The sequence below is a fragment of the Dermacentor silvarum genome, chromosome 11 (assembly GCF_013339745.2).
Source record: "Dermacentor silvarum isolate Dsil-2018 chromosome 11, BIME_Dsil_1.4, whole genome shotgun sequence".
Classification (NCBI taxonomy): domain Eukaryota; kingdom Metazoa; phylum Arthropoda; class Arachnida; order Ixodida; family Ixodidae; genus Dermacentor; species Dermacentor silvarum.
The window spans coordinates 74519916-74546697 of record NC_051164.1 but is presented as its reverse complement, the minus strand read 5'-3'; the positions used below and the strand labels follow the sequence as shown (position 1 = coordinate 74546697).

General features: G+C 49.4%; 1 protein-coding gene across 5 annotated transcripts in view; it reads left to right on the top strand.

Annotated features, from left to right (window-relative positions):
• Nucleotides 1-26782, top strand: part of LOC119433889 (membralin-like) — a 273114-nt gene that overhangs the window by 131972 nt on the left and 114360 nt on the right. For all 5 annotated transcript variants that reach the window (XR_007464434.1, XM_049659030.1, XM_049659028.1 and 2 more), the window contains one exon: nt 14771-15220. Coding sequence is in view for 4 of the 5 variants with exons in the window: in XM_049659030.1 (XP_049514987.1) it covers nt 14960-15220 (261 nt within the window). In the remaining variant the exon portion in view is untranslated. The remainder of the gene's footprint in view (nt 1-14770; nt 15221-26782) is intronic.

Below are 26782 nucleotides of genomic sequence, written 5' to 3'. Positions count from 1 at the left end.
AATCCGGTGGTATGTTCTGGTGAAACCCAGGTGCCCAGCGGTCGAGTCGTCGTGCATAGCACGGAGCACGTGGGTTCTTAAATTTTTAGGGACCACTAAGAGGAGGCGGGCACCATCAGCCGCATAATTCTTCTTGTAGAGCAGGCCACTTTGGATGACAAAGCCATTGTTGCCTGTTGGCTGAGCAGCTGAGGCGAAGAGGGCATCCAGGCTGCGGTCGTCACGCTGCTCTTCCCGGAAGGTGGCCAGATCAGGAAAAAGAATGTCGTCGATGGCGGCCAGAAACTCATCGAAATTGTCGGCGTCACATTCACTTGTTGGTAGAGGGAGCCTCGAAAGACAATCAGCGTCCGCATGATGTCTGCCACTCTTGTAACGGACTGCAAAGTCAAATTCCTGTAAACGTAGCGCCCATCGAGCAAGGCGGCCAGACGGGTCGCGGAGACCAACCAACCAACATAGTGAATGGTGGTCCGTAACGATTGTGAAGCGACGCCCGTAGAGATATGGCCGGAACTTCTGGACTGCAAAGACGACGGCAAGACACTCTTGCTCAGTGACGGTGTAATTTTGTTCGGCCCTGCTCAACGAACGGCTGGCGTAGGCAATGGCATGCTCGGCGTCACCAAAGCGCTGCACGAGGACGGCGCCGAGGCCGATTCCACTCGCGTCGGTGTGCAATTCTGTAGTGGCAGAGGGGTCAAAATGACGAAGTATGGGTCCAGAAGAGAGCAGGAACTTCAGTTGACGAAACGAGGAATCGCAATCTGCTGTCCAGGTGAAAGGGTTATCCTTGCGCAGCAATGAAGTCAGGGGGTAGGCAGTATCGGCAAAGTTGGGCACAAAACGTCGGAAGTACGAGCAAAGACCCAAGAAGCTCCTCAGCTCGCGTTGTGACTGCGGTTGTTTAAAGCCGCTAACTGCAGCGACCTTCTGTGGGTCTGGTCGTACCCCGTGCTTGTCCACCAGATGTCCTAGTACTAGCGCCTCTCGTTGGCCAAAGTGACATTTTTTTGAATTGAGTGTAAGGGCAGCTTGTTCAAGGCACGTCAGAACAACGTCCAGTCGATGGTTGTGTTCTGCAAAGGTGCGGCCAAAAATGACGACGTCGTCAAGATAACACAAACAAATCTCCCATTTCAGGCCGCGCAGTACCGTGTCCATAAACCTTTCGAATGTTGCAGGCGCGTTGCACAAACCGAAAGGCATGACGTTGAATTCAAACAAGCCGTCTGGGGTCACAAAAGCGGTTTTCTCTTTGTCAGCTGAATGCATGGGTATCTGCCAATAGCCTGATCGGAGGTCCACAGATGAAAAGTAGGATGCGGAATGAAGGCAGTCAATAACGTCATCGATCCGGGGAAGTGGATACACGTCCTTTTTCGTCACAGAATTGAGACGCCGGTAGTCGACACAAAACCTCCAGGACCCATCTTTCTTTTTCACGAGGATGACCGGCGCAGCCCAAGGGCTAGAGGAATCTTGGATGACGCCCTTGGCTAGCATGTCGTCGACCTGTTCAGCGATGATCTTGCGCTCTGACGCGGACACGCGGTAAGGCTTCTGCCTTATGGGATGCGCGGACCCCGTGTCAATCCTGTGGCGCGCCCGCGTAGTTGGAACGCGAACTTTGTTAGCGTTCTGCGCGAAATCAAATAATGACACATGTTTGCTAAGGACGCTGACCAGGGCTTGACGCTTCTCTGAAGACAGTGACTTGTTGATCATTCTGAGAAAAGGCAACGAGTCTTCAGGGACACCGGGGCCAGCCCCGTGCTCTCGGGATTCATGTGACGTGTCATCAGTTAAAGCGCCTATGCTGAGTCTGGTGTCCACTTCAAAAGAGGCGAGTCGCATACCGCTGGGTAGCACAACAGACTGGGAGGCTAAATTTGACACCCACAATGTAGTCGTTCCGCAGGCCACAGAGAGGACGCATCGAGGTACGAGCACACTTTTCTTCACTACCATCGAAGGCACAGGCTCAACAATTGCATCAAATGTATCGGCGTCGACACCGCAAGCAGCAACCCGAACTCTGGATACGGAACGTGCCGGTAAGACTGCATCTTCAATGACGGCGAGAGTGCATGAACAGGTAGCAGGTTGGTCGGCAAGCGAAGAGAGGAACAGCTCGCCAGTACCGCAGTCAACAGTGGCACCACACTGTTGTAGGAAATCGAGGCCAAGAATTACGTTGTGAGTGGATTGAGCAAGTACGGCAAATTCGGCTTGATACACCTTATCGGAGAAATAAACGTTCGCGGTGCACACTCCAATTGGTCGGAGCAACTCTCCACTCACAGCACGAAATGCATTAGCGTTATTCCAGCGGAACATCACTTTACGGCCTAGTCGGGTTTTGAAAGCCAAACTGATAACGGAGACACTCGCTCCCGTGTCCACTAAGGCCAACGTAGCGACATTGTCCACTAAAACATGAATCTTGTTATGACGCATGGTGACTGGCGGAGGCATAGGGGCGTGTAGCTGATGATGACTGGCGACCTCACCTCCATTGGTCGCGCCGCCTAGTTTCCCGGCGGCGGTGACGTGAGACGTCGTCGCGGAGATGGAGACCTGCGCTGGCGTGAAGGCGGTGGCGTCAAGCTCCGCACAGAAGCTGGAGAGTCACTACGGTGATGCGCCTGGTGGTTTGTCCTGCTATCGGAGTCAGAAGGCCAGCGTGTGCCGCCGCCGTGCCGGTTGCTACGCCGATAAAACGTGCGCGGTCGCTCATACGACGGTGGTGACATGCGTGGGCGATGAGGACAAAATCTGGCGACGTGACCGCGAATACCGCATTGGAAGCAGATGGGACGCTCACGGGGCGCACTAAAATTGTCATTAGCAGGATAACTGGCACGGTCATCCCACTCGTGAGAAACTGCAGGTGCTCTGGGTGAGTAACCGTCGTGGAACTTATAACTGGGATACGCGTTCAGAGTAGGGTTTGGCGCTCTTGAACGAGGAGCGAAGTTGTTGGCGTCTATGGAGGCGGCAGTGATGGACGTCTCACCGAAGTCGCAGTGAGAAAGGGGCTCTCGAACCCGCGGAGTAGAGAGGGAAGCCGCCTCACGTCGGTCAAGCTCTTCGCGCACCACTTGCCGAATAACTGACGCAAGGTCGGATGGAGTTGGGACCAGGTCAACACTGGCGACGTTAGTTACATTGGCCAGGCGGCCGAACTTCGGTGTGATACGCCGAGCTTTCAAGGCTTCAAACGTGCGGCAGTGTCGAATGACGTCGCTTACGGAGTCCAGACTGTCTTTGCCGATGAGGAACTGGTACACGTCCTCGGCGATCCCTTTTAGAAGATGACCAACTTTGTCCTCTTCTGTCATCTGAGGGTCCAGGGCCTTGCACAATTTCAGGACTTCCTCGATGTACGTCGTGCATGTTTCGCCGGGAACTTGGGCTCGCTGCATTAGGGTTTGTTCCGCACGCTTCTTTTTAGCTGCCGGATCTCCGAAGCACTTCTTGATTTCATCTACGAACCGTTCCCACGTCGTCATGCTTTCTTCGTGGTTTTCAAACCACACTGACGCGGTTCCCTTGAGGAAGAAGGCAACGTTGTTAAGCTGGGCGGTGGCATTCCAGCCATTGAACCGACTTGCGCGTTGGTAAAAGCTGAGCCATCCGTCCACAGTCTTCCCCGGCTTTTCCGGCGAAGGTTCGTGGTTCGATGTAGGGCTGCCATTGGGAGCTGGAAGACGGCGGCGGGTTGTCGCCGTCGGAAGCCATCTCTGGTGGCAGACCGGCAATTCGGCGACTTCGGCGAAGCTCCACGGATTGCACTTCTGCGGGCGGTTGGTCGTCGTTGTTCGGGGACGCCGTTGTTGTACCCAGCACCGTCCACCAAAACTGTTACGATGGGGTGCGTTTATTTTACAGATGAATTGATGATAAGGGGCCGCGCCGACACCGAGCCGCTACCAAGACAAGCGCACTTCGTTCTCCTCTTCCTCCGTCCTTGCCGTAGCTTTTGCGTAACAATATAATTAGATTAAAAGTGTCAATGAGAAAATTGTAGAGCAACACGAAAAAAAAAATTCGTCAGCCCTTGTATTCCGTGAAGATGGTTAACCAGCGAAGGTGAAACGTGCGGCCCCGGTGTTTATCGCTGGGTTAATCCCGAGGGTTCATTAACGTATTTCTCAATTATGAGGTTAAACACACGTTCGGCTGCGACGGAGAGAACGACGTCACTGACGGTATGCCCTCAGTCCGCCGTCGTCGCTTGCGTTCGAGGTATCGAGTTTGCTCGGCGGCGTGGCTAGCAGCATTCGCCCGCCATTGCCGCTTGCGATTCTTCGAAATTATATTGCTTCAAAATTAAATCTGTCCTTCACGTAAGACAATGAATGGATCATACCCCCTTAAGCAACGGCTCATACCCCCGTAAACGCGGCCTTCCCGTTACGACGAGAAAAGAGAAGTTAAATTCTAAGCTGGAATGATGAGCGACAACGCAGCCAGCTGTGGAAGAAGACGACGACGACGAACGCGGGAGCAGTGGCACGAGCGCGTGCCGAGCACGAGCGCAACCCGAGGGGCGCCAATGAGCCAGCTGCGGAAGAAGACGACGACGCCCGAGCGAATGCTGATGATGATAGTTTTCTGTACACAGGCGATTTCGCCTAGCCATATATACGATTTCGCTGTGCCATATAAAGCTTCGCTTTAAAACTCCCGATACAGCTTTGTGTTGCTCAATCGCGCTACACGAAAGTGTTTTTCCGAGCGTGAAAAGGAGCCCGCGAGTACACGCAAAGTGCCTCGAGCGGCCAGTCGCGCGGCAATCTTGCGCGTATTCGCGGGCTTCTTTCGCTCGTCTTGCTTGTCCTCGACTGCTGACCGGTTAACATGCTTCAATCCTGCTTGAATCTCAGCGATTCTGAGAGGTGCAGAGCAGTGCACGTGTCCCCCGTTGTTTTCCTTTTTTTTTTCCCCGCCTCGCTCGGTCGTGTCATTGTCGCCGCCGTTGTTGTTGTCGCTCGGTGTAGTCCTTGAACTCAACATCCATTGTATACCATTCGTGGCGAGGACCACTGAGGCCACACGAGGCCGCTATATATACTCAAGAACGATCCCGGCACGTGCGGGCAGGCATCCGCTTGCGGTACATTCGCGTATTGGATTGCACCGCGTCTGCTTCTCTTCGCATAAAAGGCGCACGCAGCTAAAGACACTGCACACTGCAACGTAAAAAAAAAAGAAAAAAAAAAAAACGTCTGAAGTATGGCGACAGGCTAAATATCCCCTCCTCTGGGCTCGGAGACGTGACACAATAGAGCAATTTAGCTTGACCGGTACGCTGCCCCGTTAGCGTGTTACCGGAGCGTGTTACCGGATGAGTCGCTGCCGGCGGACTTTAATTGTGTCTTTTTCTCGCTACCGATTCTCTGCTCCTTCTCTTCTTTCCCGTGTCCCTCCCTCGTCAATCCCTCTCTTCCTCCTCCGCGTTAGCTGCTGGCGAAAAAGGCGGCGGGCCGCTGCAAACCGCTGAAAGGAGTCAACGCTCGCTTCTCCACGTGACCGTTGCCGGCGCGTGTGCGGGAAGTTTGCCCGATCGACGCGGCCGCGACGCGCAGAGATCAGCGGTTGCCGCCGACCGAGGTCCCTTCTCGTCCACAAAGTCCTCGGTCACTCGTGCCTCTCCCGTCGTCGCATCTGAGGCGCTGTCAGGTGTACGAGCGACTTTCGTTGCTGTCCTAATACACACCGGCGCGGGGACCCCACCGTCTCCAAAGAAAACAGTCCGGCCTTTCGTCAAATTTGTGGGTTTTTTTTTTTTTGTGTGTGTTTCCGAAGGTGTTGGAAGGAGCGCCTGGTAAACTGCCGTCACTATTCGCAACAGCGTGTGTTTGTGTGCGTGTTTGTCGGGTGCCTCGTTTTTTTCCCCCTTTTTTTTCGATTTTGGCGGATGCTGCGTGTATACTTTTGTGGCGCGCGGCTTCGACCGCCCGCAAACCGGGCAATCTGCTCGCCGCGTGCTTTCCTCGGACTCGCCACAGTCGTCCTTGAGCTTCGCCCTTGCCGCCGCCTGGCGCGATTCCGGCCGTGCTCGTGGATTCGGTGGACTTGGGCACTTGGGGGTGTTCGGAGGTGAGCCGTGCGGTTTGTTTAGGTTCCTCGTATGGGTGTGTGTTGACTGCATGCATGCGGTATACGGCGATGTGTGGAGTGAGTGGGGAGTGATGTGTGGAGTGAACCCTCCTGGACTTTTGCCGACGTATAGCCGCGTATATCGTCGCGCGCGCGAAACCAGTTTCAGTTAGGCCGTATAGACGCGGTAATCGACACTTCTATACTTTCATATCCGCGCCTCACCAATGCTTTTCCCTTCGCGTCCTTCGGACGCATCACTGCGTCGGTCAACGTTTCACGGTACACAATTCGCATTGAACTGCGCTTTTGCATTTCTGCATTGCGTGTAAACGGTGTAGTGCACAAAGAAACGTTACGTGAAATTAAATGTTGTGTCATGAACACCGCATGAGATTACACATTCATAGGATGGATGACAACGAAGACAACTGTTATACGCAACGCATTTAGTCTTAACATCACTTGAATAACCGCTCCGCGAAAGCTTCCCTTCACAGGTATTCCAAGATGTGCGTTTGGTTTGCGTAACTTAGACCACCTGGGGATCTTTAACGTGCACCTAAATCCCTTAACGTGCACCTAAATCCTTTAACGTGCACCTAAAGCCGCTTTAACGTGCACCTGAATCTAAGTACGCGGAAACACCCGTGTACTTAGATTTAGGTGCACGTTAAAGAACCGCAGGTGGTCCAAACTTCCGGAGTCCCCCACTACAGCGTGCCTCATAATCAGATCGTGGTTTTGGCACGTAAAACCCTATAATTCATTTTTTGTTTGTTATTTAGTGTATGGTTACATTGATTGCCCTACTCTCTCATTGGATATGCTCTCGTGAGCAGGCACCGGGGTGATCGTGCGATCGACGTGAGCTGTCCATCTATGCGACTTTCTCTATGGCAGTTCCAGTTAGTAGAGCGCTTTCAAATTGCATTTGCAGATTGGGGCGTTAGTCCCGTTGCCACACCACCGATGCCTGTCGACATAGGCGTTACAACGCGAGAAAGTTTATCCTTATAGGTTCGAGTCTCTGTAGTCTGGTACGCTGTCCGTGTTGTCGATACAAGGAGTGTTATGTGTGCCTATCTGTAGCCGTATCGCGTAAGCTGCCTCGTATCGACAGGAGATAATGCCGCGTGCCTTTGGCAGGGCGCGTTAATTGCGCAAGCGCAGCTTGCAATGCGTCGTATAAACCACGTGCTCTGTGTTTTGTCCAAAGTTGCGTAAACTTTTGTCTAACGAAGCCGCTGTCGCTTTCGATCGACATATTGTTTGTTTCGTCGCGGGGGCACTTCCTGCTGCTGTTATGGCGATCTACATCTACCATGTGAGCATCTCTGGCAATCGACGCATGGTATATGCGCAAGCAGCGGCGTGGTCGAAAGTCCCGATGCTGCTTTGGTTATGAAAGATAGATTCGACGCTATCGTGTTTCACTCTCTCTCTCTCTTTCTCTCTGTGTTTGCCTGTTGCCCCATAGCTATCCTATAACCAGCCTGCCTGTCGTTACCATCAATAACGTAGCGATCATTATGATGACATCGTACTTCTCAGAAAAAGGAAGGTCTTTTTATTTATCTCAGCATACTGCAGCCCCAAAGGGCTTGAAGATACAAATATATTGCAAAGATGAAACCCAGATACAATGCAAAATTAGTTGTTAACAATATATAAAATGAATGCAGCACAGGATAAAGATCGGACATGACCTATGGGTAAGCATATTCCAGTGTTTGACAGTACGAAAAAAAAAAAAAAGAAGAAAGTTGTACTCGAACGGATCGGTGCGGTGAGGAAAGGGTCATATATTCAAAGCATGATTGGTTCTAGTGGATGTAGGTATAGCGGTGTGGCAACGGCATTCTCCCGACTGTGCTCCTAACGAGGTCAAGGCGCATAGAAGTACCCATTTTAGCACTTCAATACTTCCGCCGATCTAACATCGCCTAACTTGATATATAAGTATTCCGGCCGAATCAGCAGTAGTTAACTTAGAGATCTTGATGACGCTTCACGTGTTTAGGAACACCATTTTTTTAATAAACCAAATTCAGAGATATCACTCTTTGAATGCGTCCATTGGTGCTACAGAGTGGATGGGACAAAAGTGAGGGGCACTTTCGACATCGCATGCACAATTTCAAAGGCATTGATATGCGTTCTAGTGGAGCTTCACGCCGAATTGTTGCGTAATAAAAAAAGTGTCCCCTAAATGGTATCGTTCTATGGGATTATTCCGCGCGATGTTACTCTCAGAGAAAAAGAGATAGCACAAAATAGTGCGCCGTTTTATTTGCTAATTGTTCATGTCTGTTAATAACTTTCTGCTAACGTCTTTCATGTAGTAGCGCGAGAGTTTCACAATTGATGTGGTTGTTCAGTTATATAGTAACCGCAGCCAACCGGCACAACCTGTGGTCTGCTATTCCTTTGGTTGACAACCCTGAGGCGTTTTCGTTATGACGTGCCATTTCGTGTTTGAACGCTGTGTTGACATTTATGCTCTGCTTCCCAGAAGGCGCAGTCGGAAGCACTTGGTTCGACTAAAGCCCCTATATTTATAAAAGTAGCGCCATCCACTTCCCTCCTCCTCCGTTCCACTATCGCGCTCGGCGCGACCAGCGCGATCGAGGCGCGATATCGACAGTGGCGCCGCCTGCGTCGGGCCTGCCGTGGCAGACGACAGCTAACGCGCTACCAGAGGAAATCCGAGGAAAACTTCGATCGCGCCCTGCGGAGACGTTTTTGAGGCGCGATTTTGCTTCGTCAGTCAGTAACTGGTCTTAATAATGCCGTTTTGGAAGTAGCAACGCGACGATGCGAGACGGCGCAAATATCAAGTGTGCAACAAGCGTTTGCGCACGCCGGATGGTAAACAAAAAAAGCCTTTTGCCCTCGCCTTGTCGGTTGCGGCAACTTAAGGCGCAGCAGCATGCCATCACAACGAAGTTCTTGTCCCTAACACGTTTGATCCGTTTGTGCGTACAGCACTTTCGTCGCACAGGCCCGAGAATGGCAGTCGGAGCGCGCTGGAAAGAAAAAAATATACAAAAGCGCGACGCGAACTTCCACGTGACACGGATTGGCCAATGGGGGAGCGGAGGAGGCTGGGGCGACAGGAGGCGGCTAAGAGAGGGCGAGGAGGAAGCGCCGGGGTGAGCGCGGTGGCGGCAAGATCTAAGAATGGCGCTACTTTTATAAATATAGGGGCTTTAGGTTCGACAGATGCGATAGACAACACTCTATTGCGACGCGGTGTTGTGCTCAATAGTTGACTCAATCAGCGCCCTCGAGATGACGCCTGCGTAGTGAAATTCCCAAGGTATTGCTACCTTGCTTGGGGCTGGTGGTTGGTGTGATGGCGTATATGATGACGCACTGCGATGACGTATTCGCGTTTCGCGTACAGTGGAATCTCGTTGGTACGATCTTCACGGGAACCGAAAAAAAATAAAACGCATCATCCGAAAATCGTTATATCCGAAATACATTGTTACTATAAGACACTGGCCGAGAAATGAACAAAAAAGACGTATTATCCCGAAAAACGTATCGTGCAGAATCGTATCAGCGAGATTCCACTTATACACTCGCGCGCGATTTGCCGGTGGCGTTATGCGAAAATTGCTCAGTGTATACACGCACTTAGTACATTCTGCGCGTTTTAGCGAAGTTTACATCCTAGATTATGCAACCAGTTTGCGGACCTATGGATGTTTCAACTAGCCTTATCCTTGCTATCTTCCCGTTACTGTCATATCTAGCAACATGTGTTACAGTTATTTGTTAACCTTTTCTTAGTAACCTCCTCGCGTGTTTTTTTTTTTTTTTTTTTTCGTTAATGAAATGCTCGCTGTCGCTCTGTGTGACTGGAAGGGATCACCTTCTTCTTCTTCTTTCTGGGGTTTTACGTGCCAAAATCAGTTCTGATTATGAGGCACGCCGTAGATGGAGGGCCCCGGAGTAATTTTGACCACCTGGGGTTCTTTAACGTGCACTACAACGCAAGCACTCGGGCGTTTTTGCATTTCGCCTCCATCGAAATGCGGCCGCCACGGCCGGGATTCGATCCCGCGACCTCGTGCTCAGCAGCGCAACGTCTTAGCTGACTGAGCCACCGCGGCGGGTGAGGAAGGGATCACCAAAAGCGTCTCTACGGTTATGGGGCGCGTCTTGCGTGCACGTCCGCGATTGCTGCGCTATCTTGCGCCTGACCGAACAGTGCCAGCCGCGTACATCTCCGACAGCGATCGTTTATCTCTGAACCTCTCCCGTCGAGTGCTCAAACTTTCCGCTTGGCAGATTTAGAAGTACCGCCGTCCGCTACAGATGGGCCCGATAAGGTTTCCGCCACGCAAGTGTCTCGTTTGAATAAAGGGGCTCGAGAAATATCGGACCCAAAGTTCACGAGGTATATATCAGCCCCACGTGAGGAACAATAGCCTGATCTTGGTTTCTGCGCACGCTCAATGTACGCGTGTCAACTCTCCCGCTTTTTTTTTTCTTTCATTCTTTCATTTTTTTTTTTGTAAAGTTTTACGACCCAAGGGTCGTTCTGGATTTTGCGAACGTCGCGTCAAGTTTTACGCAAAATGGATTCCGCTCGCGAAAAAAGTTTTGCCAGTTTGTCTCCAACCTTAAACCGCTGAAAATCTTGCGCTGGTGGAAAGACGCAAGGTAGTCGCTTCGAGCAAGTTTATAGTTAGTTAGTTAGTTAGTTATATATAGATAGTTATAGTTAGTTGCTTCCTGAAGCAAGCGAAATCGGCAACAGCAATGTCGAAAAAAAAATGTTGCGGTGATCTCAAAAAAAGAAAAAAAAAAAACGCACAGTGTTGTCACTCACTGTTCCATGTTTGCTGCGTCACAATTAGCTGAAGTATCGTCGATGAAGCGTGTTTCTCTCACCCAACTTCGTGCTCGGGGCAAACCTTAAAAGGACTCGAACCCTCGAGCTCCTCGGGGGCAGAACGCTGTAGCCATTGAGCCAGCACAGCGGGCGGACGAATGAACAAACAAAAAAAGATAGAAAAGTGTAAGAGATAGGGTACTTAACGACTCCGTATACAGAAATCCCTTTTGGCAAAGCGTGCCTAAAGTGTCGCCGCAGCGCGGCCGTTATAATTTGTCTCGTACAGCGCGATGCTCGCTTGTCTGAGGAGAGTGTGTCGAGTGTCGTTGACACCAAGAGAAAGTCTTTTTTTTTTTTTTTTTTCCTCCTTACGTTGTTACGCGTTTTTGAAATCGTCCTTGCCGCGTGTACGCCTCGCCCGGTTTCCGAGAAAAAAAAAAAAGAACGGTGTTGTCTAGCTTGTTCCACAACAAAGGGCCCGCCGAGGCCCGCTTACATTAATCGGCCGAGCCGCAGCCGTCTCACCAATTCCGTGCAGTTAAGCGAAGGGTGAGTGCCAGCCGGCTGCGTGTTCCGGAAAAGGGTAAGCCGATCTTGCCCATTTGTGCCGTACAAGTTTTTCGATGGTAGAGACGCCGGACCCGATGCCTCTCTATTCAATGACTCTGTTGGATGATTCTATTCGATGACGCTTCCGTTCAGACGGGGTCGCGCGGAGGGTGGCCAGAGGCCGACGATCGGGGAGCTGTTCGGCCGATTCTCCTTTCACTCACTATACCATATAGCGCACTCGTATAGCTTTCCATGTACTGTACGCAATTTGTGAGGTGAAGTGTATATGCGGTGCTTGTGTTAAGGTGTGCACTTTCTTTTGTTTCTCGAAGCTGATGAGTGCAGAAACAACGAGACGCTTGACTAACTCGATTGTGCGGGGAAAAAAAGAAAAGAATGTAGGAAGCTCGACTACTTGATTGCGCGCATTAAGCGACGCTTAAGGGCTCGGAAACAAAACGAGGCACTTATACTATAGCCGTACTTTTCCCCCTGGCTTGTTTATTTCGCTGGTGCTTATCACTTCCCTATTTGTAATCCGCATTTATGGAAAGAAAGGAAGGAAAGACGTGACTTCTCGCGTGTATACGTATTTCGGCAAAGAACCAGGGCGCGCGCGAGCGTCCTGGACGTCTGCCAGGGTTACGCTGCCGTCTTGTTACGACGGCTTATCTAGCGCAGCCGGCTTATTAATTCTCATTCGCGGTGGTCACATACATAGATCCGTGCTTTTCCTGCTTTTAACACCCCGTATATTTCGAGCGTCCTCAGCCGCGGGGTATGATGGTATGATGGCGCCTCATTGTAGCAACGTGAGTGCAGGAAAAAACGCTGATTCATTCGTGGTTGTAAACGAAAGTCAGCGCTAACACTGTGGTCAAAGAAAAAAAAATGGCCGCCATCCCGCCCTGCGAACGGGAAGATCCAGCGAAGCTGTATATCAAACACCACACATGGTCGAACATTGTATTCACGCTCTTCTTCTGGTGTCTAATTTCCGTGGTCTACCCGTGGCAGTCTTGGAATGAACTGAATGAGTTGCTAGACGGGTTTTCCATTTATATATGAAAGCGTGGTGACGCGTCACTAAGTATATATGTCATCATCAGCCTATATTTATGTCCACTGCAGGGCGAAGGCCTCTCCCTGCGATATCCAATTACCCCTCCCTGTCTTGCGCTAGCTGATTCCAACTTGCGCCTGCAAATTGCCTAACTTCATCACCCCACCTAGTGTTCTGCCGTCCTCGACTGCGCTTCCCTTCTCTTGGTATCCATTCTGTAACTCTAATGGTGCCCATCGGTTATCCATCCTAAGCATTACATGGCCTGCCCAGCTCCATTTCTTCCGCTTAATGTCAACTAGAATATCGGCTATCCCCGTTTGTTCTCTGATCCACACCGCTCTCTTCCTGTCTCTTAACGTTAGTCCTAAGATTTTTCGTTCCATCGCTCTTTGTGCTGTCCTTAACTTGTTCTCGAGCTTCTTTGTTAACCTCCAAGTTTCTGCCCCATATGTTAGCACCGGTAGAATGCAATGATTGTACACTTTTCTTTTCAACGACAGTGGTAAGCTCCCAGACAGGATTTGGTAATGCTTGCCGTATGCACTCCAACCCAATTTCATTGTTCTGCAAATTTCTTTCTCATGATCAGGGTCCCCTGTGAGTAACTGACCTAGATAAACGTACTCCTTTACAGACTCTAGAGGCTGACTGGCAATCCTGAATTCATATATATATATATATATATATATATATATATATATATATATATATATATATATTAATTTTCGAAGTGTCCGACGAAATGCGTGGGCGTTCCAGATAACTTTATGAGGAAAACGCTGTTTGATGCATCGAAGCACAAAGTTAATTGGAACGCCCATGCATTTCGTCGGACACTTTGAAAATTAATATCTCGAAACTGGTTCAGTCCTGAGAATTCGTTCCAAGTGGAACTCAGCGGCTATAATTCGTAGATTGAAATATGTGCTGTAATGTAAATAATTAAAAAGTTAATTAGTATAGTTATGTTAATTATTCAGTAAGGCGTTTTGATTTCTCGTGGAAGTAATGGCTGCCTCATCGAGTAGTTTAGATAAAGGATTAGAATTGTGCTATCTGCCACAGGCAATTTAAAAAATTTGGGTGTAGCTAAAATGAAACACCCTGTACCTCGTATACTTTGAAAAGTTGGACTGTGTAGTTTAAAGGGGCCCTGAACCACTTTTTATCGAAGTGGAGAAAGACATTTGAGGTGAAATAGGCCATTTCATAAATACTTTGCCGCATAAAGTACTTCAATGCGTTCAGCAGAAGCGAAGTTATTGGCAGTAAAACACAGCCTAAGCTGTGCTCCCGTTCCTTCTGCAATGCCTTGCACTGCGAAGGCTACGGCGGAGTGGGGCGGGGCCAGAACGCTCCGCCTTCAAAACGTCACTGTGGCGCGCAGTTCAAATTTCTGATTTTGGTGCCTACGCCGCGCTAAACGTAAGCCAAAGGTTCTCCTCAGAGAACCGCAGTGCGCTTAGCCATGTGGACTCGTGGCGGCACCCCGGGGCGGCCGCGGTGTAACCGTCCGCAGCGACCAATAGCAGCCGCGTATTGGAATGTGCTTTATTACGCGATAAAGCACACAGAAGAGAGAGAGAGGATCATGGCTCTGTTGAAACGAGGGCGTTTGAGAGAACTTCGCGCTCCGCTTGCGAGCTCCACGCACCGCGTACGACAGCAAAACTTGGCTGAGGTGTTCACAGCAGCGTATGCTACCCGCGGACTATGTTATTTCACCCAGCCCGAGGGGCGGTTCAGGGCCCCTTTAATAGTTTAACATCCAGAAACATCACAGTGGGTTACGAGGGATGCCGTATACTTGACGGCTCTGTATTTTTTGGACCGCCTGTGGTTCTTTAGCGTGCGCCCACATAGCACAGTGTACATGAGCGCTTTTTGCGTTCCGGCCCCATCGGGATGCGGCCATCGCGCGGTGGCCGTCAATCGAACCCGCAACCTCGTGCCCAGCCGCGCAACGCCTTAGCCACTGAGCCACCGCGTTTGGCCCATACTTTCTGTGAAGCCACGGGACAAAAAAAAAATCTCTCGTGTGCGTTTACTCCGTGGTACAACTCTCTCTCTCTTCGTGTGACATTCGCTGTCGTATTGCTTTGATATCTGAAATAGAGGTTTTGTCTGTGTTGTTTGCTCGTACGTTGTTTTTCGGTCTTTTAATTTAACGGCGTCGCGTTCCTTCATCGCAGTGTCACCGCACGCCACCGATCCGGATGCATCAGGCGGCCGCTGTCGCGCCGTCCCGGCCCGTGACAGGGACGATGTCTCCGTGAAGTGTCGACGACCAAAGGCCTTCCCGAGGACATCCCCGCGCCTGCCTCTCTTCATCGCCGTGTGTGTGGCGCGGTCAGACGCCGCGTTGGGAGTTTGGCGACGCCATGGCCCTCAACATCGGCATCCTCCCCCACCTGCTGGGCGCCGCGGCCAACAACCTGAACAACAACAACAACTTCAACAACAACAACGGCCTCTCGCGCAACGCCGGCGGCGGTAGCAGCAACAACAGCGGCGGCGGCAACCCGATGAACAGTGTCCGGGACAGGCTGTTCCACGCCCTGTTTGTGCGAGTGGCGCTCGCGTACGCGAGCGCAGTGCCCCCTTCTGTGCGGACTTTGTTCGAGTACATTACTCTGCTTAAGGTGAGCCGTCGTGTGTGTTTCTGGTTCGTGTGTCTTCTGATGTGTTCCTGTCTTGGCCAGCATTGAAGGCAGTTCTGTTCTGTTTGTGTGTCTTCTGACGTGTTCCTGTTTTGGCCATCATTGAAGCCAGTTCTGCTTTGATGGCCGCGAAGACAGCCTCGAGCACAGTATTGCAGCGTCTCTCTAAAGCTCTCTCGCGATTTGGCGCCCCGTCGTTTGGGCAGGATATATATATATATATATATATATATATATATATATATAAACACGTAGGAAATATTGTTGCAGAAGTCATGTCTGAACACGCTGCTTCAGGTAGTGACAGGTCAATGAGAAGAAAACAATGCGATGCGCGATTGTCTGTTTTCTTGTCTGTATAACTTCCAGATATACATAGAGCATTATGACATCACACATTATCTGTTTATATTTACTGTGGCTAGTTCTACTACGTTTAAGGCGAATAGTGTGCTTCGTATGCAGTCAAACCTCAATATAACGAACACGTATGACGAACTATCGGATATAACGAAGCAAACCTAAAACCTTTCTCACCATTATCAGTGTGCAGCGAATATATGCTTATAACGAATATCGGATATAACGAAGATATTCTCGTGGTCGGGTGCGATTTTGTTGTAACGAGGTTCAACTGCATGTAGAACTGCCTATGACAGTTGACAGGGGACGGTTAATGAGAAAGTACGGTAAATATTGTACATACCTTGCCATATATACATACCTCATCGTAACAATATCATTCCAGTTTCATAATTCGTACGCATCTTGCGAATACAGGGTCGATACCAGCTCTGGTTCTCGCGGTGCTTTTCTTTCTTTCTTTTTTTTTTGCAAGGCCCGATTGATGAGTAGGAGTATATAGAGCGTTCATGTCACAGCCGTGGGGTTCTTGGTTCGAATCCTACTGATAGCGCGAATTTTCTTTTGTTGCATTGCTGCAGCATCGAGGCTCGACACCTAGCCCGATTTAGGAAAGTGGGTGGGGATATGCAAAGAAATGCTATCGTATTTAAAGTACATTTCGATACATTGGTCTGACTATGGAAGTTAATTATTTTGATTAAGGACCTTATACATGGGTTGCGTTGATAACAGCTTCGAAGCCAGATAGCTATATTTAAGAAAGTAGTTGTACGTAGGCAAAGAAATGCGATCGCATTAAAAACAGAAGGACGAACATGTCATAGTTACATTTTAACACTGCGTACGCGAACCTATGAAAAACTTTACGTAGCTTGTATTTAGCGCCCAAGAATCGCGTCTATGTTTTCTTGTACACAAGCTTGAGGCTGGTCAACTTCTCAGAGAGCTTCCACGAAGGCATGCTCAGCCGCCATCAATAGACCTGTGTCGTTCTTGAGTTCTATGCTATCTGCGCGAAACTGGCTTTTTTTTTTTTTTTTTTTGCTGCCATCGTCAGAACAGGAACGAGTTTAAAGGGGACACTACGTAGCAGTCGAATGTCTCTTTAACGAAAGGACCCGTATAACGAAGAAATAATTTTGTCCCGTGTCATTTGGGAGTAGTGAGGTGCGCGACCTTTACAACGAAGTGGCCTTTATAACGAATAACTTCGGGGACCACAAGCACTTCGTTACAAAGGCGTTCGACAGTACCTGCGCTAAATCAGTTTAGACATGTAAAGTATTTTTTTTGTTAGTTGTGCGGTAAGGCTGTCGATCTTAATGGAAGAGAGAAACGACGGCCAGACTTAATTTTTTTCGAAGCTTGCGCCGCAACTCCCTCACCGGTACCTCAGTCTATCGCGGATGCCCAAAACATTTTCTCGTATGTCGGCCGTTGTGGCGCAGTAAGTGTTCTCAGAACTTGCTAAATTCAGTCTTTGGTTTTTCGTCGAAGTTCATGACGTCACGCCGAGCTGGTGCGAGAACTCCCAGGTGGGGTTGACACCAGTCTTTCGTTTCTTTTTTTTTTCGTCATTTGAGACTTATCAAGCCTCCTCTAGCTTTAAGAGTGGCTTTTTTTTTTTAACTTAGAATCAGAATTTGCTATTGTAGCTCAACTTACCTTTCCCTTTAGTGTCGCCTTTAAGGGATCTCTCACAAAGCCTGGCCTTCTTAAACAGACAGCCGTAGCGCATACATCACCCGCTGACGATCGTGTCTGCAAGAGTATTACAGCGCTGTGCGCCCCGCGGAAAGCAAAACCAAACGCCGCGCGCCCTCCCTCTCGAGGAAGCTTTGCTCTCAGCCAGACAGTCAAGGTAACACGCACAAATACGCCTACCTAAAACGCAGTGCTAGCTACGTCACTCACCATGACACGTGACTTCGGTTAGTCACCCACTGTGGAAGTGGCAAAGCCGCCGCTGCGAACGCGTGAACCTGACGCGGTCCCTCGGCTCCGGTATGGGATTAGGCATCAAGGAAGCAATACCGCTCGCAGACGCTAGTTGAGCCTTAGCGACAGAGTGTCTATGTCGGGCAGTGACGCTGCACCTCCTTGCGACGTGGTCACCGGACTGTTGGTTCCTTCTGTATCACCGAAATAATGAACTGATTTGAAAGAAAAAAAAAGGGCTCCGGCAAAACTCTCTTAGACGGCGTGTTTCACGTTCTAGTGTATAACCAAAATTTGCGGTGGGGCATGGTGAGGGGCCCTTTAAACCCCACTAAGCCCAACGTATCATATTTGGCACGCCAGAGTTCGGTACCTCAAGATGCTGATTCAAGTGTTGCGGGAGACTTGACTCAAAAGCCGTGGCAATGTTTTCGACACGCTGGAGACAAGTTTCAGCCGCGAATAGCCCGGCAGATCAATTAGTATACTCAGTCGAACCCGGATATATCGATCCCACGTGTAACGAATAATTCTGTATAACGAACAGCGGTAAAATCCCCTTGAAGATTTTTCTTTACAATTTTCATTTTATATACCGAATTACCTATATGTCGAACTTTTTGTGATCCCCTTCAGATTCGGCATATCCGGGTTCTACTGTAATTATTATCCTAATTAATTTATTACTCGATTAACATTTCGTTATCCTCAGTGGCGTCTTCCTCGGTGTCTGCGCGCATCTGGGGCGATCGTGCGCGAAGCACCGTCCGAGGAACCTTGCCGATCGCCAGGTTAAGCTGTAACATGTGCGCTCATGCGGCCAGGCAGGGCCGTTCCGGTTGTCCACGCTACAGATGTACATATTTTGCGACGATGGCGAATGGTCGTGTTTCCTGCACCGACACGCGTATATCCCGGAAAGCGTCCACACTGTCGTGGTTCGATTATATATGACCGAGAAGCAAACGCACGAGACGAATGCTTGGCGTTGACGAATCCGGGGTGCACGCCGGGTACTTATTTCGAAAGAAATGTTCCCGGCTTAATGCGAGGTTAGGCTTGCAGTATTTCCTCGAGTTTCGACACGTGGCTATACGCTATAAGGAGCAAACCTTGCCTGTGATTCTTTTGCACGGTTCCTTGCCTTGTAATGCCTTGCCTTTTGCACGGTTCCAAACCTTGCCCGGCAACAGCAATTTGCAGGGGCCGACTGCCCCGCCGATTGCGCAGTTTAGTAAAAGGCGAGGCCGCACGACATCTCGACGGAATGGGAATGAGCGCAATTTGTACAGTGGATGCTGTTGCGTGTATATATATATATATATATATATATATATATATATATGGTGTTTCAGCGAACACTTTCGAAAATTCTGAAAGGTTGCCTGTGGCAGATAGCACAATTCTAGTTCATGAGCTGGTCTACTAGAAGAGGCGGACATTACTTAAACAAAAAGTTGAAATGCATAATAGACTAATTAACACAAATTTACTAATTAAGTTTTTAACTAATTACCTGATGGCCCATATTGCAATTTACAAATTGTAGCCGTGGAGTTCGCAAGGCGGATCCACTTGGAACGAATTCTCGGGATGACACCAGTTTCGAGATATTAATTTCTGAACTTAGCGGAGAAATGCATTGGCGTTCCAGTTAGGTTCTTAACAAAACGTTACTTTATGCACTGAAGTACAAAATTAACTGTAACGCCAATGCATTTCTCTGCAAAGTTCGGGAATTATTATCTCGAAACTGGTGTCATCCCGAGAATTAATTCCAAGTGGATCCGCCTTGCGAACTCCACGGCTACAATTTGTAAATTGCAATATGGGCCATCAGGTAATTAGTTAAAACTTGATTAGTAAACTTGTGTTAATTATTTGATTAGGCATTGCACTTTTTTGTGCAAGTAATGTCCGCCTCTTCGAGTAGACCAGCTCATGAACTAGAATTGTGCTACCTGCCACAGGCAACGTTTAAGAATTTTTGAAAGTGTTCGCTGAAACACCCTGTATATATATATATATATATATATATATATATATATATATATATATGAACGAGAAGAAAGGGCACCGAGGGGCCCGATTTTTTATTAATCATATCATAAGAAGCCAACAAACAATGACACCAAGGACAACATAGGGGAAATCACTTGTACTTACTAATTCAATTAAAGAAAATGATAAATTAGCTGAAATTAAAGTGGATGAAAAAGAAACCGTCCGCAGGTGGGGAACTAACCCACGTCTTCGCATTACGCGTGCGATGCTCTCACCATTGAGCTACCGCGGAGCCGTTTTCCCATCCACTTTCTGGGGTATTTATGCTTTACAACTAGAACTCACCCTGGGAGTGTTAGCTAATTATCACTTTCTTTAATTGAATTAGTAAGTACAAGTGATTTCCCTTATGTCGTCCTTGGTGTCATTGTTTGTTGGCTTCTCACGATATATATATATATATATATATATATATATATATATATATATATATATATATATATATATATAGTGATGCATTTATTTAGGAATACCATCGTTTCTCTCTCGCAGGCTCGAGGACAAGCGGGTGCGAGAGAGAGAGACGATGGTATTCCTAGATAAACGCATCAGTGTTTTGATGATCCAAATATAATCTCACTATCAGCGATGGAGCAGTCTACCTGACTGGAGCAGTATTTTTTTTATTTGGGGTGTCTCCTCGATCGCACCCACAGTTATGTGAAGTCATCCAGACATATTTACCCGATCGTGCAGGAGGCGATCCGTAAATGGTGCTACGGCTGCTCTTTGGAGACAGTTTTCATTCGGGAGAAGACGAGGTTTGAACTCGATAACTGGCCGATGTCTAAAAGGAAAGGAACTGGGTGGGACGGGAATATATTCCTAATACAAACAACGTAACAAAAAGTTCGGTTCGAACGACAGAAATCTTTCGCCTGCCTACGCAAGATCCCTGACAAGATTTGATGAAGCGAGATAAACTTGATGTTCTGAAATAATAAACCGGGCTTTTCTGTATTTGAAACGTTAGTTCTGCCAATTTGAATGATGGTCGTGTGCAAACAGGGCGGGGCATGAAGGTAATGTTTAATATTTGAACTAGTGAATTAGCTCGTGCAGAAGCTGCGAGAGGATTGACACGGGACCGATTTATAGCGTTCTGCAAACGCCAGATTAAAGGCGAAGCACGTGAAGAAGTAGTGAGAGCAGCGGAGATAACGAAAACTTGAATCTTTAAGTGCTTATTGCAGCAAATAACTGTTTTTTTTTTAGAAGCGCGAGCACCGGGTGGTGCTCTTGTTTGTTGCGCAGCAACTTCCGGTTAGGGGTCGACTTCCGGTTTCTCACAGCGGTGTGACGAATTTGAAAATAAATCATAGAGAAAGAAAAACAGGGAGATATCGATGGTCCTACTTATGGTTGATGATAGGTATGACATCAAAGCACAGGTTTAGTACAGTAAAGAGCTAATTACGTGTCAGGAGTAATTAGAAACAATTAAGGGAAGTCTAATTGACGTACACCAAAGCACACAGTCGTACACTTTAGATACCCACCGCATCAGTACAGGTTCCCGTGAAACTCGAAGACCAGAAGAGACGTCATCGGTGACGTCACACTTAAACCACGGGTACCCTCTCATTACTAATCAAAATAAACAAAAACTAATTAGCGCTACACACCACCTGACACAGAGTGAACGCCTGCCTAACATTGCGGAAGCTGACGTTACTCCCTCCTATTTCGCTTCTCTTCTCCCGGCGCGCACCTGCTCAGTCGCTCGCTCGCCCGCGCCAGCCGCGCGCCGGCGCTCGTTACATGCTCTCACGTCAGCGGCGAAGGCGCCCGTAACGTGCGCTTCGTGCGCCGTCTGCTAGGGGGCTACGCTTCGTGCCCTCCTTCGCTCCTCTGTGCGTGGTGGTTTCCCGCCAGCTCCATTCGCTCGCTCCTCCGAGGAGTTCGGTTTCCCGCCCGTTCCGTTCGCCATGAAAGTAGACGTCGAGGACGCCGGGCCAATTAAGTGTTGTGTATCGTTGAGTTTCCGACTACGAGGACGCCGGGCCTAGTGTAGTTCACATCGTTTACATCAAGAATTCACGAGCATTATTTGTGTATGTGTCGTACTTCACAAGGAAAACACACAGTTAACCCTAACAATACGCCAGGGTACACCAACGCCGACTTGCGAGTGCCACTAGCAGACACCTTAAAGGGGCACTAAAGAGAAACAGGAAGTTCAGCTGGAATAAAAGAGGGACCTTCAGGAATGCATGCAGTTTTTGTTGGGTGCAAAAATATGAGTTATACCATACCAAATATCTCTTCCTCAATTTCTCTCACCCCAGATTTGGCGCTGAAGCAATGTCGTCACAGATTTCATTGCTCTCGGCGAATCAGAATGCGCCATGATACGTCACCGCTTGCGTGAACGGCCGAGGCACTGGATGCATCATGGCTGCATGCATGGTCGCTGCGTTTGCGTTCGCCGCGATGGATAGCGTTGCTGCAGCTGAACCTTGCAACGAAGAGCTCGCCAGGGAAGCAGGACTGCATTTCAGCGATATTCAGTGAAACGGAGCGCGAAATGATCCTCCGTGCTCGAGCGGTAGGTGTTTCCGCGTGCGATGGCGGTGAGCCGGCCGGCCGCGCCGGCGGAGAGCTTCGTTTTCGTCGACGGAAGGCGAAGCGCCCGGTCCGCCAGGCGACGATGTTCCCGACAGAACAAGCGTAGAAAGTTGCGCACGTACTCGGTATGGTTATTTCGTGGCTTTATTTAATGACATTCAGAACTCACCGAGCCGCCAGTTTGCTGCTGCAGGGGCACCGGAAGGGGGTTTGATGAAGGCCGCATTGAGAGAACAGCTGCTCGAGAAATGACTGGCCTCTGGGGCACGCCAAGATACTTTCCGAGGGCGAGAAATGCAGAGAGCACACCATCGGTTTCTCTGGCTCTTTTGCCATTTTGTCATCGGCAGAGCACTGAGCCATTGCGAACGCCGGGGAGCCGGGGCTCACCGCGCGACATCACATGAAAGGACACAATCGAGTCAACACTGCCGCTGCCCCTGAGCAAGCGCCTTGGGCCATTTATACAGCCCTCAACACTACACACACGAGGCATTTTCTGGCCGTTTCCAGCGAAGTCAACGTTTTTCGAGCCACGCAACACGCAACCAAACGCCGTAGAACGGAACAGCCGCGCGCGACGATGCATTGACCAAAAACGAAACTACGAAACTATCACGACCGGATGTATCGCCATGCCATTTTTTCTTATTTATTTAATTTTGTGCTAAATTTGTACTTCCTCGCTTGAAACGGTTTAAAAAGTTGGCAAATGCTGTTTATGTACGTTTAAGGTGTATTTCATTTTGCGTTTTAGTAACAGCGATAAATCGCTCTCGACCAATCGCGACCGGTCTGCATTTGTAATCTCCGACGTCAGAACGTGTAGTGCGGGAAATTCGAAGGGGCGTCAGCACCTATCCTTCAGTTTTTCGCTATTTTCTCGCCTATTAAACATCTGTTTGCAGTAAGAATGGTATGGCTGTGATCGTGAAAGGATAATCTACCATTTAAGCTCAACTTCCGGTTTCTCTTCAGTGTCCCTTTAATCAAGGATTAGGGTCGTTTCTCAATTTCTTTTTTCATGTTAGCAGCTAGAGAAAACATTTCAAGTGTTATTCAAAACTAGGCAAAAACTACAACGCGAGATTTAAAAATTGGTCGATCCCTCTTTCAGAGGAATCGGCCGTAACAGGAAAGTGAAACGTGTATTCTAAGAAGCAGTGGGCAGCTTTGTTGCACATTCACAAATACAGGTCCACAGATGTGCACAGTATCCTATCATTACAGTTTCGCACTTTCGCTCCAAGCGCGCAGCGATGACAGCGATAACAAAGCACGTGCGACCTGTGTTGCGGCGCAGCGTAAACGGAGGCTACCAGGCGTCATAGGCATATCCCACGCAATGGTGAGTGCGTATGGGGCGAAACTGCGTCGTTAGAGCTCCGGTGGCATCGCGCGAAAAACAGACGACGACGCGGCGATGATGATGAGGATGGTGGTGGTGGTGGTGGGGTTTATCGGATTCTCCTTTGAAACGGGGTGGTACAGTCACCTAGGCTGATCAGATATGCTGTACATGGCTTTTCAGTCTCGCATTTTGTCTACATCTCCATCTTTTTTTTTTATCATCCTTAACGCTTCTATACCTAACTTACCTATGTCAGTAACGGATCCGGTCCTATCAATCTCATCGGCACTTTATTTCCACCAATACGCTCAATGCCTCTTGCTTATCTAGACTGCTGACCGGGTGATGCTTCCATCGATCGCTTTAAATCTCGGCGCTTCTGGGATGTGTACGTTACTTACGGGTCTCGTTGGGAGAATATCTTCGCGTTCGAAGGATGTGCTAAGTTGTGTCCGGAATTGTTGCTACAACACGCACATGGGCCTCATCCTGTGGTGCATATTTGCTGCGATATGCTTTTTTAATTGTCCTCACGCAGCCAGCTCTGGCCACAAATAGCAAAGCACTGCCCTTTGCGTTATCATACAGATTTTCCCTCCTGATTCCTTTCTTGCTGTTCTTGTAAATCTCCATGCTCTTCTTTCTTTCCATTCTGTGCAACCAATTTACCGTCTGTTTTTCTCAGTTTCTTCTTTGTGAATCCTGATTGTCTATTTACACTTTCTATTACCCTGTACTTGGATGTCAACTTTGTTGACCTCTTCCTCCATTCCGTGTCCACGTTGATGAGGTAAAGATATTTGAGCATGTAGTCGGCCATCCCCTTTTCATCCATGTCCCTTAGTCCTTCTACAAAATTGCTCTGCGCTTCTCTGACTTCGAAGGAAGCCCGACCCATGTCACCTTGCATTACCTGAATTGGGGTTTTACCGTGGTACCCCAAAGCCAGTCGGCCCACCGACCTTGGGCTAGCTTCCAACACCGACAAGATTTATGATTTAAAGCACAGAATTACATTTGCGAACGTTTAGCGCTGGCACCAGCAACAGCGTTTGCCGCCGCGGCACCACCATGCGGTGGCGTTGCCAGGAACACACCAGAAACGCAGCCGCCCGTAGACGCCGACTGAGTTCGCAAAAGACAATTCTAAGACCTACCATCTTTACTGCTCTTGCCGGCTTTGTTTTCTACGTAATTACGCAGTGATGAAAGTCACAATTTTGCCCGACAGGCAAAGCATCGCATGCGATAGCAAGTTATTAGACAGCTGTACGAAGTAAGATTAGTCGTTCAATCAGCGCAGCATAAACTGCTCTAAATATTCGCTTACTAACTAAATTAACAAGCACGTTGTCACGCGTGCACGGGCAAACACGAACACATCCCACTCGATGACTGCGGGCACTCGCTGTCGGAGCGCTGGCGTGATGAAGAGCGGCAGCAGCGGCGAGCGAATTCCCCTTCTTGCCGCCTCACGCTTCAGCGCGAACTAGGCGCGCGACAGCACAGCGCTCACGAAGCCATCAGGTATCTCAGGTCTGCTAGCCTTCGAACCCTGCGCAGATTGCTTCCTAGATAGTACGTGCGCGACCGCGCTCAGCCGCCGCAGCTGGCGTAGTGCGATGCCTCAGCTGGCGTAGTGCGATGCGGACTAATCTGCCCCCCCCCCCCCCTTGCTCCCCTCCCCCCCTTTTGCGCGTGAGAAGACGGCGCGCACCCTCCCGGCCTTCCTCTCTTGCGATCCAAGAAGACGCCTCCGCACCAAGCCACCATCCTTCGCGGCTAACCCTCGCAAGCTTTCGCTCGCGCCTGTAGCATACGGCGCGCTGCAGCGATGTTATCATACTTCGACTTTATACGAAGGTGACGCCGATGGTGTAAGTTCGCCCGGAGTGTCCATATAATTGCTATCCTAATAAAACAAGTGATACCTAAATATCCTCATTGAAACCATATACGCCATGAAGAGCACAATTGATTTAATTAGGCAAACATTTAGAACCTTTTTATGCTTGTTTTCATAACCATTAGGTAGGAAAAAAAATGTCACAGTTTCGCCCTAAGGGCGAAGCAATGAATGCGATAGCAACACACCAATGTCATACGAAGTAAGGTGAGCGGCTTTGGTAGCAATATGGATTGTAGTAAACATGAGCTGATTAAGTAAGCAGGTGTGCTGCGGCGTAAGTAGACCGACATGAAGAGAGACTCGATGACCACGAGAAGGCGCGTGTGAAACGGTGGTGTTGATGAGAAGCGCTTCCCGTGGGCAGCGCGTGCGAAGGGACACACCTGTAGCGCTGCACTGCCGATCCGGGCAGCATTGCATGTGTAGCGTGCGTTGGAAAATGTGGCCCGACTATTACTAACTGAATGAACAAGCGTGGTGTGAGCGCGAACAAACAAACATGAATAGATCACACTGAATGACTGCAGACAACGACCGTTAAAAGTCTGGCAGCAAGCGGATACGCCGCAGCGGCGAAGGTACGTGCGGTCTATCGCTTCAACGGAAACTGAGCGGCGAATGCACGGCGCATGAAGGTCAGAGCCGTGTGGAGATAAGAGACGGTGCGGCGAGCGACGAGCGCGGTGGTTGGCAGAGTAAAAGTGCCCCCCCCCCCCCCTCCGGCGCTCGCTTCCCGCTTCCTTGCTTGCGCGTGGGAGAGATAAGAGACGGTGCGGGTCGAGCGACGAGCGCGGTTGTTGGCAGAGTATAAGTGTGTCCCCCCCCCCCCCCCCCTCCACTCCCTCCGTCGCTGGCTTCCTGCTTCCTTGCTTGCGCGTGGGAGATTGAGTGCGTTCGCTCTCCGTGGTAGCGCGCGTCCCCGCACGCTTCCGCTCGGGCATACGGCGCGCGGTAAAGATTTTATCTATACGGAACCTCACGGCGACGCCGACGGCAAAAACCCGGTTGAAGTGTCCATATAATTGCTATCGCAATAAAAACAACAACTGCGAAGTGTCGCCATCGGGATTGCCAGCAAATTTGTGTTACGACGCTTGCGTGACGTAGGACAGGACGTGGGATAGATTTGCGGTGGATTCCAGCTGGTAACACGCTTATGTTTGATATATATATATATATATATATATATATATATAGTCCGGCGGTTTCGGTGCTTCCAAATGCGTCTTGCTTTACCACGAATCCACTAATCTTGCAGGAAAGCCATCTTCTGGGTGTCGTGGGGGTGTATGTGCCCGTGGCAGGGGGCGCTTTTCGACAAGGGATCGATAGAGGCGAAGACGTTGAA